This window comes from Gavialis gangeticus, unplaced genomic scaffold (assembly GCF_001723915.1).
Source record: "Gavialis gangeticus isolate Ggan-Ray unplaced genomic scaffold, GavGan_comp1, whole genome shotgun sequence".
NCBI classification, from domain to species: Eukaryota; Metazoa; Chordata; order Crocodylia; family Gavialidae; genus Gavialis; species Gavialis gangeticus.
Window position 1 is genome coordinate 40,847,025 of NW_017728994.1, and position 14,553 is coordinate 40,861,577.

Genomic DNA, 14,553 nt, shown 5'->3' on the forward strand with positions numbered 1-14,553 from the left:
CCAGGTCCCCCCTTAGCCTTCTCTTGTGGAGGCTGAATAGGTTCAGGTCCCGCAGTCTCTCACTGTAGAGTCTGCCCTGTTGTCCCTGGATCATGCGGGTGGCCCTCCTCTGGACCCTCTCCATATTGTCCACATCCCTCTTGAAATGGGGCGCACAGAACTGGACACAATACTCCAGCTGTGGCCTGACCAGTGTCGCATAGAGGGGGAGGAATCAGCAATAGGTAAGTTCAAGAATCAGCAATAGGTAACTTCAAGAATCAGCAATAGGTAAGTTAGGATAGCTGAGTATTTGAAAGCATGAGGTTAATTGTTAAGTTTGATGAACGTCTGAGTGTGGCATTAGCATACCGCCCTTGCTTTATTGGGGAAACCAAGGTAGAAAACTCTTGCGTCATGTACCTTTCTGGGTCATTTTTTATTGATGTGAGCAAATCTCTTAGGTTGCTCTATGGAGCCCTATAGAACAACAGAATAAAATTCTTCTTTTGATAAACTCCAACTTCTGGGTGCGAGGCAAAGAACTAAAATACACTTTCTATTTATTGCTTCTCTGCAGTTGGTGAATCCCATGTATGCAAAGCATTAAGTGACCTCTGAGGGTTTGAAGGCACCTCAGTCACTTCAGTCATTGTTTTCTGAGGCTTTATGTCTGTACATTCTTTATGTATGGCAGTGTATTTCTCCACATCAAACCGCTTTGCTGTAGATTCGTAGCAGTCATGGGTTTCAGATAGTTGTTGCCTTTTCATCCTGCAACATGCCGGAGATCTGGTGGGTTGGAGCAGACTTGATTAACTGGGTCTGCTCCACATGGAAAGTGACACACACTGCGCTGTTACGTGCAGCTGTATAAGCAGCAAAATGCATGTCAGCGTGCAGAAAATAGCACCTTTGAGGTGTTTCAAAGTGCGCTGCTGCCATTTTCTCAGCACTGACTTGCATTTCACCATTTATACAACTGGATGTGTCGCAGCGCCGGGTGCTCTTAAAAATGATTCGTGTTGGTGGGCTGCTTCCACAGCTCTGAGGTTAACTCTGTATAGGTTTAAAGGCAAGAGGCCTTTCTTATCTTGAAGCTCCCCTACCCCTACTTGCCATCCTTGTTTGCAGTACAGTCTTCTCACCACTTGTAAGTAACTTTTTCCTGCACTCAGCACCAGCAGTTAGCAGCCTGCACCTGGCCCTAGAGCAGGGGCGGGCAGTTATTTTGGGCGGAGGGCTGCTTACCGAGTTTGGCAAGCTGTCAAGGGCCACATGGGTAGCCCCGCCCCTTGACAAGTGCCCCTACCCCCTGGTCGCCATCTTGTGACCAGAATCCTACCCCTTAACCCCTGACCTTTGCCACCAGAAGTCCCTCCCCTTGCCCCCGGAAATAGTCCTTTCAGCAAGGGGTTTTGCCGTCTCAGAACCAGAAAAATACCAAATTATATTCTAAAAATTGATCATCTACAACATTCATTAATTTGATTTCAAAAAATATTTTTGTCCTGACTTACATGTGTTTGTGTAGTATACGCAGAGGTGACTGCACAGTAGCTTAAAATGAAGCCTTATTCTTGTATATTGTGGGGGGTGGGTATAGGTTTGTGGAGGCCGTGGGTGTGGGGTGTGGGTGGGTATGGAGGGAGGGTGGCTGGGGCTTGTGTGTGGTAGTGCAAGGGGAGACATAGGTGCATGTGCATGGAGGGGGTTGTGTGTGGGACTCACCCTGTGAACACACTGCCCCTGTGTCTGCTTACACACACACACACACACACACACACACTCTGCCCCTGTGCCTGCTGACATGCGCGCATGCACACATACACGCCCCTACCAGCACGGTCCCATGCTCTGTGGTCTGGGAATGCAGCCAGGAGCCACAGCCAGGTGGTGCTGGAGCAGGGAACTGGCTGGGGGCTCTGCAGGCTGGATAGAATGGCCTGACAGGCTAGATCCAGGCCAAGGGCTGTATTTTGCCTGTCCTAGAGCAAGCCATCATCAATTTTGGACAGTATTTCCTCTTCTTGGTAGCTTGCAGGCATCAGACAGTTGTTTAGTGCAACTCTTTGGTCCTCACCCTGATGCAACATTACTAGCAGCTGCTTATTCATGCAGATAAGGCTTAGACAGCACTAGTAATCTTGGCAGAAAGCCTGTATATATTGCCGGGGCCTAGCATTGGTGGGTATATTAGAGTCTATGTTTTTGCTCCATGCAGCTTGAAAATGTTGACATCTTGCTTGCCTAGTGTTTTTTAGGAGTTTTTTGCAACTCTCCAGTAGAAGTTAAATTAGAGACTTCTTGGTCTCTGACTTCTCCATGGGATGCCAGCTGTTCCTTTTGATGTGTGCCAAGTATGAAAATACAAAATCATGACATTGTTGTGCTAAGTGTTCATATATTGACATCTGTATCAATTGCATCTCATTCTGATTTATGTCCCACACTTGCTCTCTATCTGTGTGTCTGCCCATTTTTCTGAATCTCATAATGGGATCTAATGAAACCATGTCTTCTTTTGCTTGGGCCCCCCTTCTTTGTATGATGCCTTTGAAAGACCAAATGGTTTTACTGTGTACCTTCTGGAAGATATATTTGCATAACCTGCCTTTTGCATTTAATAGTTTATAAAAGCTAGTTAGTAAAACTAAGCCTATGCTCTAATGCTCGCTGTCATTATAAGGGACTTTAATAATATTCAGCTCTTTAGCTTATTTGTTTACTGATCAGCTACTTACAATATTATTGCATTAGCAGTGTTGACTGCCTATGTAGCTGACTTCAAAGTGGCCGTAATTGTTCCATGATAATCAGGGAACCAGGTTTTTGGTTTCCTGTGGAAAAATGTGGAAAATACAGGGTTTTCCCCTTTGAGAGAGAAAATAGTGGATTTTCCCCTTGCAGGCTGACAGGGTTCCAGCTTGCAAGGAGCTGCTTGGAGCTGGGGGGGGAGCAGGGGGAGGGCAGTTGGAGGTAGGGTCACCACATGCATGTGTGCATGCATGCACACACGTGGCTGGCAATACAACCAGGCAGGGGTGGTGGGAGCAGTCCTGGCAGCTGGATACAGGTAAATCTATGGAGGAGTGGGTGGGGAGGCTGGAGGGTCAGGGCTTGCGGGGGAGGGGGGGTGGCAGGCGTGTGTGGAGGGGGATGTGCATGTGTGACGTGTGTGTGGGAGTCTATGTGCCTGCTGGTGCTGGGGGAAGGAGTCCAGGTGCTAGGGCTGTGGCGGGGTGGGGCAAGGGAGTCTGAGGCAGTGCTCAGTGCCACTGGCAAGCCCAACTTGCCATTGTTGCTACTAGGGCCTGCCCTGAGGCGCCTACTGCAGTGGGAGAAGGGGGCAGCAAGATCCTTCAGGGGCAGCGCTGAGCTGCACAGCCAGAAGTATAGCCAGCGGTTGTAGCACCACATGCTGCTGGCTGGGGCTGGGGCTACAGTATAGCAGACTGGAAGCATAACTCTGGCCTGGGCCATACTGTGGTCAGCTGGAGGAGGACGAGGGGCTCCAGGCAGTTTGAGTCCCACCCATGGCAGCTGTGGCAGCTCCAGCTTGTACAGGCAGTAACAGAGTGATTCTGGCCCCAACGTGGGGAGGAGGGGGTGTCAGTGGCACTGCCCTGCCCCACACCATGTTGTGCCACGTGGTCTGGCCACAGCACCCCCACCCCCAGGGGGGTGCTCCTGGCCATACATGGCGTACAGCATCTCCTGGCCATACATGGCCTCCCCTGCCTTTGGCTACACGTTGGCAGCCCAGCCATGCAATTCCCTACCACCCCCAAAGGATCCCTGTGCCTCCTTTTGTCAGGAGTCCTGTGATTCTGCATAGGGTAAGAACAGCTGGGTACCCCCTCCAGCAGGGCTGGGGGTGGGGCAGGGGGCTGTGGGTTGGGAGTGAGGGGCACTGTCAGGGCTAGGACATGTAGGACTATGGGTTGGGAGTGAGGGGCACCAGCAGTGCCGGGGGGGGTGGGGGCTGCAGTTTGAGAGTTAGGGGCACCAGCAAGGCTGGAGGGCTGCAGGTCAGGAGTGAGGGGCACCGGCAGGGCCAGGGGCCTGTGGTTTGGGAATGAGGGGCAGCAGCATATCAGGACTTCTCAGTACCACAAGGCAGCAGGGGGGAATAATTTGCCGTGTGGGGAACATTGTGTTGTTCCCGCATGTCTTGCAGCATCTTAAAGGGATTTGAGATACTGCAAGAGGCATGTGTGCACTTGTGTGGACATGCCCTTTGAGACAGTATATTCATGTAACCTTTTTAGAAAAGTTTTATGAATAAGTCACAACAGGCCATGGACTGTCTTAGGGACCCAATCTTATGGGGTTCCCAGAAACTTCTCTGTAGGTTAGTAAAGATTAAAATCACTCTATCCAATGGGGCTCAGTCTAGAAGATCCCACTAAGCATCTTTGTGATGCTTAGTTTCAGTTTTTAAACTGTGGATTTGTGTCTCCAGAGAAAACATCCTTGTTAACAGCAGTATATGGAGATGAGAGATACCAGACCTGATTACATACCTATCAGCCCTATTATTTCTCTGCAAGTTTGTGTACTGTCAAGCCCTTGCCTTTCTCTAAAAGTGCAAAGAAGTTAAATGAAAGTAAAGGATATCAAGCAACAAGAATGCACTTTTTGTAGAAAACAGTGATTAAATGGAGGCTTTCTGACCAGTGATTTAAACTGTGATTTAAATCATAATTTAAACCAGTTTGATTTAAATCAAACCCACCCTTTCTGGATATAAAAGTACTGTCCCTTATACAGCCTTAAAGATTCTGAAAATAAACTTATTTTTTGGCATGCTGCTGACTGATGTGAGCTGAGGATAAACTGAAGTACACTGAGACTCTTGGGGCTGCTTATTTTGTGCTGCTAAGATATGCTATAGCAATATTGCTCTAAAGAGAGGTTTATTACACAAGCCTGTTTTCTCTCTAGAATGGGGGGGAATCCAGCTCATACAGTCCCATGGGTCAAATTAGGAGCATGCGGCCAGTCGACAGGCTAGATTGGGCCTATAGAATGGCCCTGCGTGCTGGAGCCAGCACATGCCCCAGGCATGCCGTTCTCGGCTCTAAGTGTTGCAAGTGTATGGGTCTAGGGCATGCAATTTCATGCAGCACCCATGTGGCCTGGTCTTTGAGCCTGCTCTGGATTGGCCCTGGATTTAGTGTACTAGGCTGGTCAGGAGCAAGCATCACATCTGTAGCATGTGCCTTTGACTGGCCTTGGGTGCAGCATATGTGCTGGGTCCAGCCCTGTGTACAACATGCAGTGCATACCAGGGCCAGATGATAGGGCTTTGTGGGCTGTATCTTTGACACCTCTGCTTTAGAGGCTTAGGCTCAGATCTTACGGTTCATAAGTGAAATTAGCTAGGTTTCTCCAAACTCTGGTCATGTACTAGTAGATCAAACTGCAGACAAAAATATGATCTAGTTGGTATTATGTCTTCAGAGCAGGTTCTTCACAGCAACTGGCATCTTGTAAATGCAGAATTCAGATGTATAGGTAGTTACATTCGAGAATATACTACCTGACTGTATAGGAACTGGCCCCAGCCACTAATCTCTCATTTTCCATTTCTGTGGTTGCTTAAAAATGGGAAATTCATGTGAAATTAAAGCACATATTTTCACTTTCAAGATTCATAACTGGAATCTTATTACTTTATTTTGGCAATTAACCTAAAACTTAAAAGAGAGCATTATCTTAGAAACTCGCTTTCTTAGCACTTGGAAATTTTACTGTTATAGTAAACAAGAAAGTTCATGGTGCATCTCTAAAGCTAGTACACTGAAGTCGCATCTTACTTGGGGGTTAGGTTCTAAAGTCAGCATGTAAGGCGAAAATCGCGTATAGTCAAAATTTACGGAGAGCGAGTTGTAGACAAAGTATTTGGCTCTGGTTCAGCTCGAGAAGTTGATTGCATAGGCTCATCTGCTGCTGCTTGTTTTTTCTTGAAAAACATGGTGATCGGCAACTGTTGCTGTTGTCTCTTAAGCTGCTTAAATATTTCTTGGTACGGTCTCAAATCGTCCATAATACTACATGTGATTTTGAGGCTTCGTTCCATAGAGGAATCATATTCAGAAATTAAATCATTCATGTGTTTCGCTGCCGGGAACACTTCAGCAAGTTTATGAAGATTCCAACTTGCTGGCTTTTCCTGTTCGTAGTCATCATCTTCGTCTTCTGTAGCCGATTTTATCAGTTCCTCTAACTCTTTGTTAGTCAATGTTTCTCTATGGCCCTCAATTAATTCTTCAATTTGTTCCTTGAGGATGTCAACAAAGCCATCCCCACTCACTTGCCTGGCCACCTGAACAATGCGTTTCACTTCTTGGCCAGTGGTCGGGAAACCCTCAGATTCATTCACACATTCTTTCCATAGGTTTCACCAACATGCATTGACTGTTTCAGGCTTGATTGCATCCATTGCCTGTTTAATATAAGTGATGCAGTTGGCAATGTTGAAGGACTTCCGGCACTCCATCACATTAAGATTGGGATCAGCATCCATAGCACTACGTCTCTGTGAGAATGTAAGCCTCGTGTACGTGGCCTTGAAATAGCGAATCACGCCTTGGTTGAGAGGTTGGAGGATGGGAGGTGGTATTGGGGGGGGGGAGAAAGACGGCTTCAATGTCATTATGCACAAACGGGAGTGCCTCAGGGTGGCCAGGAGCATTGTCTATGATCAGCAACACTTTAAAGTCAAGTCCTTTCTCTTTGAGGTACCACTTGACCTCCAGAATGAAACACTTGTGGAACCGATCCAGAAATAATGCTGCTGTCACCCAAGCCTTTTTTATTTGATTGCCAGAACACAGGCAGGAGATTTTTGTTCTTGCCTTTTAGGGCACGGGGATTTTCAGCCCTGTAGAGCAAGCTGGCTTTATTAAATGCCCAGCCACATTGCCACAAAACAACACAGTCGCACAGTCTTTAGCTGCTTTGAAGCCAGGGGCTTGTCTTTCTGATTTTGAAATGTAAGTGCGGTTGGGCATTTTTTTCCAGAAGAGCCCAGTCTCATCAGCATTAAAAACTTGTTCAGAAAGATAACCCTTTTCTTCTATGATTTTCTTTAATTGTTCAGGGTAGGCTTTTGCTGCCTCTTCATCAGCAGATGCAGCTTCACCAGTACTCTGCACGTTTTTGAGGTTGAAGTGGTTCCTAAAACTGTTAAGCCAACCTTGGCTGGCCTTGAATTCCTTCTCATCAGAAGGCTGTTCCTCTTTGGCGGGAGGTTTGAACAACGCGTAGAGGCTAAGAGCCTTTTCTTGCAACATGTTACCATCGATAGGCACACATTTACGGTTCATGTCTTCCAGCCATAAGTTTAATGCCTTTTCAGTCTTCACTGAAGTCTTATCACGCACTTGGCTCGTCACCTTAGCAATTGTTGGAGCGCTGTTGCCACAGCTTGATGAATTTCTCTCTCTTGAATCTTGATGGCACGGATGCTAGATTCATTGTGGCCATATTTACGTGCCACGTTCAGAGATCATATGTCGGTCTCCAATAAGTCCAACACAGCCAGTTTTTCCTCCAGCGTTGGAACAGATAGCTATTTCTTCAGTTGAGCACCAGATGAAGTAGTTAGCTTGCGTTTAGGGGCCATGTTGTATGAAAAATATGTATCTTTAAACACTCAGCACGGTGAGATGCTCACACTGTGAGAGGCACGCAGGAACTGAGACCGACTGAGGGAACAGGAGATTCACATCTCCCATCTCATGCTCACTCTGGGGCATACGCTCATTGAGTGGAATGACGGGTGGAATCGCATGCACTATTTAAATTGTTTTTCTCTTTTTTTTTTTGGCTGAGCGTGTGTAGTTGAATTTGCGTAAGTTAAATGCGCGTATGATGCGACTACACTGTATTCATTAGTCCAGCATAAATTTTCAGGAGTTGTGACAGTATATTAGTAGTAGTTCCTGATACTTGGGATGCAAGTATAATTAAAAAATATATCCATTTAACAACCTCTAATCAGAGGCGATCTGAGCATGGTGCGGGGCCTGGGACAAATCAGCCCATGTGGGGCCCTGCTCCCACTCTGATCCCATGGGCTCCGGACCTGAAGAAGCTGCTGCCAGCATCTGGCGGGGGGGAAATGAGCAGCTGGATGTGGAGCTACCGCTCCACCCAGCTCCGCTGCTCTGCCCAGCTCTGCGGGGCCTGGGGCGGTCACCCCGATTCAGCTCTGCCTCTGATTATATTGGTTAAATGGTTAATTGATAACACATACGTAGTTCTGGCAGATGGGTGTGGAGCCCTAGGCCAGCCCCTGCCCTGCCTTGCTGTGGCGGAGGGGTTGCAGCAGTCTTCTTGGAGCAGCACAGGGAGCTGGGGGCTGCGCACAGATCTACTGGGGGACAGCTGCTACTGGAGCTGCTTCCCTGGGGCCTTTTAAGGGGGCAGTGGGGGTGGAGGTGGCAGCAAGCCCTGCCAAACAGCACAGCCCACCTGTGGATGGCAGCAGTAGGCAAGGAGCTTTCCTCGCTCATTGCAACCACCAGTGCACTGGGAGGAAGGGGGGGATCAAACTAGCTATGGATACTAGTCTCCCCTCACCTCTTTTCCTTGCTTCTTCCTCTTGCCCTGCCACCTTCCAGTTCCTGCTGGAGCACCATGCGGCTTCCCTTCTCCCCACTTCCCTGCCAGACTGTGCCCTGCCCCCCATTATATAAGATAACCGGTAAGCTATAACCAGTTATCATTGGGCTTATCGGATTCCTTAAACAGTCAGTCGTTTAACCATTCACATCCCTAGTTCCTGTGAGTCAGGAGAGTATGTTTCTGTTCCTTAGTTTGTTGCTGATTTACTACAGAATCTTTAGCAGGTTGCTTAATTCTTCCAGGTTTGACTTCATCCTTCTGTTCATTTAAGAAAATACCCTCTTTTGTTAAATTCTTTGATTTTTATATTTTTTTGATGACAAGTGTTATGTCAGAGCAAAGTGGATGTATTCAGGATGCCAAGTATACCTGCTATTACTTCATGTTTTTCTTCTGATTTTTTTATTTAGTTTTTTTAAACTTAAATAACAACACAAAGATTTAAAATGCCTTTTTCTGTAGGCTGAAGAAGGATTTGGCTTGATTGTGGCAAATGAGTTAATCTAAATTTTATTCCAATTGAATAGGGTTGATAACATGTTTCTTTACAAAACTGTTTTTTAATTACTGTAAAAGTAGAAGTTAAAATAGAGTGAATAATGTGACTTACTCCCATACGTAATTGCCTGATTTTTAATAGGACTTAAATATTCTTAACACTTTCCAGACTCTGGCCCATAACTAAGCCAATATGGGAGGTTTTAAATGTTCTACTAGATTTCTTCCTTTATCTCTCTTTTTTTTTTACCCTCTAAAATAGGTAACTGAAAATAAATTTTAAAATTTAACTTGCTGTTTTTTTTTAGGCTTCAGAGAGAAATCAACAGCAAAATGAAAAGCCCAGCGATTAAGAGAATAACAAATGAAATTATCAAGTCACCTGAGGATAAGCGAGAGTATCGTGGACTAGAACTGGCAAATGGCATTAAGTCATTGCTTATCAGTGACCCCACCACAGATAAGTCTTCAGCAGCACTTGATGTACATATAGGTATTTAATCCACTTTGTATTCAGTTTTACATTGCAAATAATTACTTCTGTTCATTTCTATGAAGAAAAATCTGACCTGCTTTAGGGACAGTGATGCATGTAACCCTTTGACTGGTTTAAACCTGAAGCAGACAGACATACACACTTGCTAAGTTGGTTTAAATGTTTGAAAATGATACCTGGAAAAGCAAGTATTATTTTGAATTGGTTCACTGTGAACCCAGGTCAGTGTTATCTGTAGACTTCAAGCATCCTGTGACATGGGTCTGGTCAGTTCTCCAGGCATCATATGCTACTACATCACTTCTCACCCCTGCCCAACTGTGGCTCTGGCATGCAGCCAAATCTCCACTGCCCCATTTTTCTTTTTGTTTATACTTTCTATCTTTTGCACTGCTTGTTCTTTAAAAGCTATCCATTTAGCAACCAGCTGTGTCTTCATTCCAGATTTGACTGCAGACCTTCATCATGCCTCCCCTTCACCCCCCACTCCCCAAGCCCTTGGAAACCAAAGGTGTGGGTCTAAGCTGTCTCCAGTTCAGCTTGCTTCTCAAATGCTCAGCTGATACCCTGTGTTTCAGGATTTATAGCAGTTTCTCAGTATTTTTTTACCCAGCTTTATAACAGCTTGTCTTCTGGACAAACATCCCTTCTATTTATGATCATGTAGTGTGTCTGTAGAAACCCCAACAATGGCTTGGGAATAGAGTATTTGGAAAGTGTTTAATGTATCTTTGGCTATCCTTTTATAGAGTATAGCTACTACAGACAAAAAGAAGAAGCTAGAACAATGTTACCTGCCAGATCTCCACAACATACATAGGGCATGTGCAGACATTCAGTTTCTCCTGGGAGCATTGTTCCTTTCCCAGGAGAAACTGTGAGTGTACAAATGTTTAGGAGTCTCTTCTACCAGCAACATAGCTCCAGGAGAAAAATAACCTGGAAACTTGCAGGAGTGATTTATTCCTGGTTGTTTTTCCTGAGAGACACGTACGTACATGCTCTCTTCTGAGAGAAGCCACAGCACAGTCCTTTAGCATCCCAACATGCTTTGCTCTCATCTCCCTCTCCCCCACTTCCCAGCTGGCCAAGAGACTGTCTACTCTCCTGTTCCATCTGAGCAGAATATGCCTCCTTTGCAAACCCATGCTGTGCTGTAGGAAGAGACAGGCTTACATGGAGCAGTCTGGGACAGCCAGTCAGGCCCTGTGCATTTTTGCCATTATGCCTCTAGGTAGACTGAGGAAGCCTGGAGGGCACTCTGAGAGGTAAGCACAGGAGTCCCCTGGCTGCACAGTGTCAGCATTGCAAAGTCTATGGCTCAGCATTTGAATGTCTGTTCAGGGGTTTATGGGTGAGTTTTTTGTACCAGGAGAACAAACTTGAGAGAATTTTCTTAAATCATTTGATCTTAATGTAGTACACAGACCTCAATTTAGGAGCTATTTCTTTATATTACTCACAGTATAACATGTTAAACTCTTCAAGTTGTTCATTTTAAGATGCCTTTTTTAACATATGGGTTAACTACCTAGTACTCTCTGTCTGCAGTTGAGCAGAATTTTATAACTACAGAATTTATGTAATTCACTGATGGTGTAAGTAGACTAATAATAAAACTTAAGAAAAATCCTAAACATTTTAACATGATTTATTTGAAGTGATTTGGTTTACGTATTCCCCTCTCCCCTTTCCAGGTTCATTATCGGATCCCCTAAATATTGCTGGGCTTAGTCATTTTTGTGAGCATATGCTGTTCTTGGGAACTGAAAAATATCCAAAAGAGAATGAATACAGTCAGTTTCTTAGCGAGCATGCAGGGAGCTCAAATGCATTCACTAGCGGAGAGCACACCAACTATTACTTTGATGTGTCACATGAACACCTAGAAGGTGCCCTGGACAGGTAAATATGTTTATTTCTGATTTCTAGTTTTTTTTTAAATTTCAGTTGGCCTTTGTGATACCTCTGAATTATAATTATATATGAACCTTTGATTGATAGCATTAGAATTTCCATTATTTTGGACAGGGCTGGCAGCACCATCTGTTAAGGCTGTCAGATGCTTTCCCAATATGTCATGTTTTCAACTGTTTGTAACTTTTTGTCTAACTTTAATCACTTGGATTGAAAATTTCAAGGGCTAATATTTTTTAAGACCAATTTGTAAAATTTGCACTGGAAGCCTGTGGGGGGAGACTGACACTGAATGAGAAGTAAAGACCTGTGGAGTTGTGAGGTGGACAAAGGAGAAGGACTGTGGTGGTGATGAACCAGGGTACTGGGGGGAGAACTGGGATAGACTGGGGAAGAAGACAGTCTGAGAAATGTGAGTAGTGAGGACACAAATGAAAACTGAGGGGAAAGAAAAGAGGTAGCAGACAAATTGCTGAGTGAGGAGGAGTGTAGCTGTTTTGGAAAAAGAACTGGAAATGAGCGAGGTGAACGTAGAGCAAGGGGACACTGGGATGAGAAGTTCAGAGTGGTAGATTGGGACTAGAATGAGCAGAGGCATAAGTAGTAAGATCTGCCTCGTGGGCAAACCTGGTAGACACTCATGTTCCCTTAATGGTTCCCTCTGCCTCCTTCCCCTATATATTGGAAGTGGGGAACACAGACACACACACCTCTGCTGCTTGAACTAATGGACTAACCATTAGGTTTCCTCTGTGAATCTGGTCAGGTTACTTAAACCAGTGGTTCTCAATCCTTTTTGTACCACACCTCTGTTGTAAACATCGTTGGCCAGTTCCAACCCTATGCCCCTCGCTCCTGACTTGTTACCTCCTGCCTCAAGGCCCCAGCCTTCTAGTGTGTGGGGGGCAGCGGGTGGGTGTATGGGTTGGGGAAGGGCCCAGACAGCCCTTTGCAGACTGTAACTCTGCTAGCCTGCAAGGGAAAATGTTTTTCTTCTTTAAAAGAGAATTTTTAAAGTTTGTTTGCAACCCTTTCATATATTTTTGCAACCCACTGGTAGAGAAACACTTACTTAAACCACAGTGATTCACTTTTCACAGGGATTCACTGTTTTAAATTCTTTGTTTTCTGGGTGTTGGCGCTGTTCTTTCCAAAAGTATGGAACTCATGCAAATGAAACTGAAGTCAATGGGAGCTGTGTTTTTTGAACACGTTAAGTGTTATGCGATACTAAGCTCAAAATCATGTCCTAAGTGTCTCAAATTAGGCATGTTAATTTGTAGAGTCAGCAAAGTTAGTAGATACTTCTGAACGTAATCTTGCCCTGCCTCTTCCCCATTTGTAAAATGGGAATAACTACATTTATGTTCACATAAGCCTTCCAGGGTTTTTGTGAACATAAATGTAATACTTGTGAAGCATTCATAAAATGGTGAGTGCTATAGAAATGCCCTACTGGAAATTTAATAGTTATACCTCAAACCCAAGTTTGAACAGTATACAATGAAAAAGGAATTGGTAATATGTATTACACAAGAAAAAAACAAAACATTTAATAGCTGCTCATTAATTGAGCAACACTTGTTCTACAGTAAAATATATTGTCATGCCTAGGCACAAAGGGGATTACGTAAGCAACTGTAACTCATACATTTCCTGATTTCTGTGTGCAAGCTTTTGCAACCTCGATGTTCTTTAATATAGTTTTTATAGAGATTCATGTTACTTCCAGAAAAAATCATGAGTATTATGAATCATTACAAATAAATATTTATTTCTTTTCCTTATTTATCACCAGTGTTGCAACTTGTTTTAAGTTGCTAAAAAAAATATATATAGAAAAAGTGCTGGTTCCTTGGTTTTGAAAACATTCTGGACCTGATGTGAGGTACTGCAGAGAATTCAGAGTAGTGTACTTACTTGAACTCAATCTAAACGCTGCCCATTAGCTACTGAAACAGTTTGCAAAGATTTTCACATCTCCTTAAGCTTCATTATTTTGTTTCTCAAAAGTACCTTAGGCCTATAGTAACAGCTTTGAAATTGACAGGAACTAGTTCCCTTTTTTCTGTAGAAGCCTTAAAACTAACCACTCTTAATCAGTTTCACCAGTTATGTAGTTAAACAGAGTAGTTGGGTTACAGAGTAGACGGTGGGACGAAGAGTTCCTATGAATGCAAGAGGTTGTATGCACTGTACTGATATGCAGATAAGAGTTTTTGGTATTAGGGGTGTGCTGATTTTTTGGGCTGATACCAATGGCCAATTATTGACCACCCATATCGGCCGATACTAATCTCGTTGCTGATATGTAGCCTAACAACTTGGAAAGCAGTGTTCTGTTCAGTGGGAGGAAGGGGCATGGAGGAGAGAAAGGGCACTGGCGGGGGGGGGTACAGATTGAGGGCCACTACCACCCCTCCCCCGCAATGAGGAAGGGAATGGAGCTGGGGTTGGGGTAGGTGCTGCCCACCTGGGATGGGGTGAGCGGCACGTAGGATGGAGTTGGTGACTTATGTAGGGGGCAACTCCCGCTCTGGCGCGCACCCCTGGGGAAGGCATGGGAGGCATGTGCCTCCTGGATGTGTGTGTGGGGCAAGGACATGCTGCTGCTGCATTCTTGCACTCAGGGGCTGCACTTGCCAGTGGCTATGATCGGGTGGGGCAGGGCAGGTGGAGGAGGGCTATGGGGGGGTGCAGAGCCACCCCTGTAGCCTCCTCCCAGCACCACCACTGATCATCAAGGAGCACATTTGTGATGGGCCGGCATCAGAAATGATGCTCAGGGGCAATCAGCATGGATTTATTAGGGGGAGATCATGTCAAACCAACCTGATTGCCTTCTGCGATCAGGTCACAAAGGCCATGGATGCAGGTGTCGCGGTGGATGTAGTCTTTCTGGACTTCAGCAAGGCCTTTGACACCGTCTCTCACCCCATCCTAGTTAAAAAACTAGGTGACTGTGGCATCGATGCCTACACAGTCAGATGGATTGCAGATTGGCTGAGGGGTCGCACTCAGAGGGT

At 45.2% G+C, this 14,553-nt stretch overlaps 1 protein-coding gene across 4 annotated transcripts in view; it reads left to right on the forward strand.

The window, feature by feature from the left end:
• Positions 1–14,553, forward strand: part of IDE (insulin degrading enzyme) — a 131,435-nt gene that overhangs the window by 10,350 nt on the left and 106,532 nt on the right. For all 4 annotated transcript variants that reach the window (XM_019502638.1, XM_019502636.1, XM_019502639.1 and 1 more), the window contains exons 2-3: positions 9,423–9,607; positions 11,308–11,515. In XM_019502638.1, coding sequence (XP_019358183.1) covers positions 9,448–9,607; positions 11,308–11,515 — 368 coding nt within the window. In that variant the 5' untranslated portion in view covers positions 9,423–9,447. The remainder of the gene's footprint in view (positions 1–9,422; positions 9,608–11,307; positions 11,516–14,553) is intronic.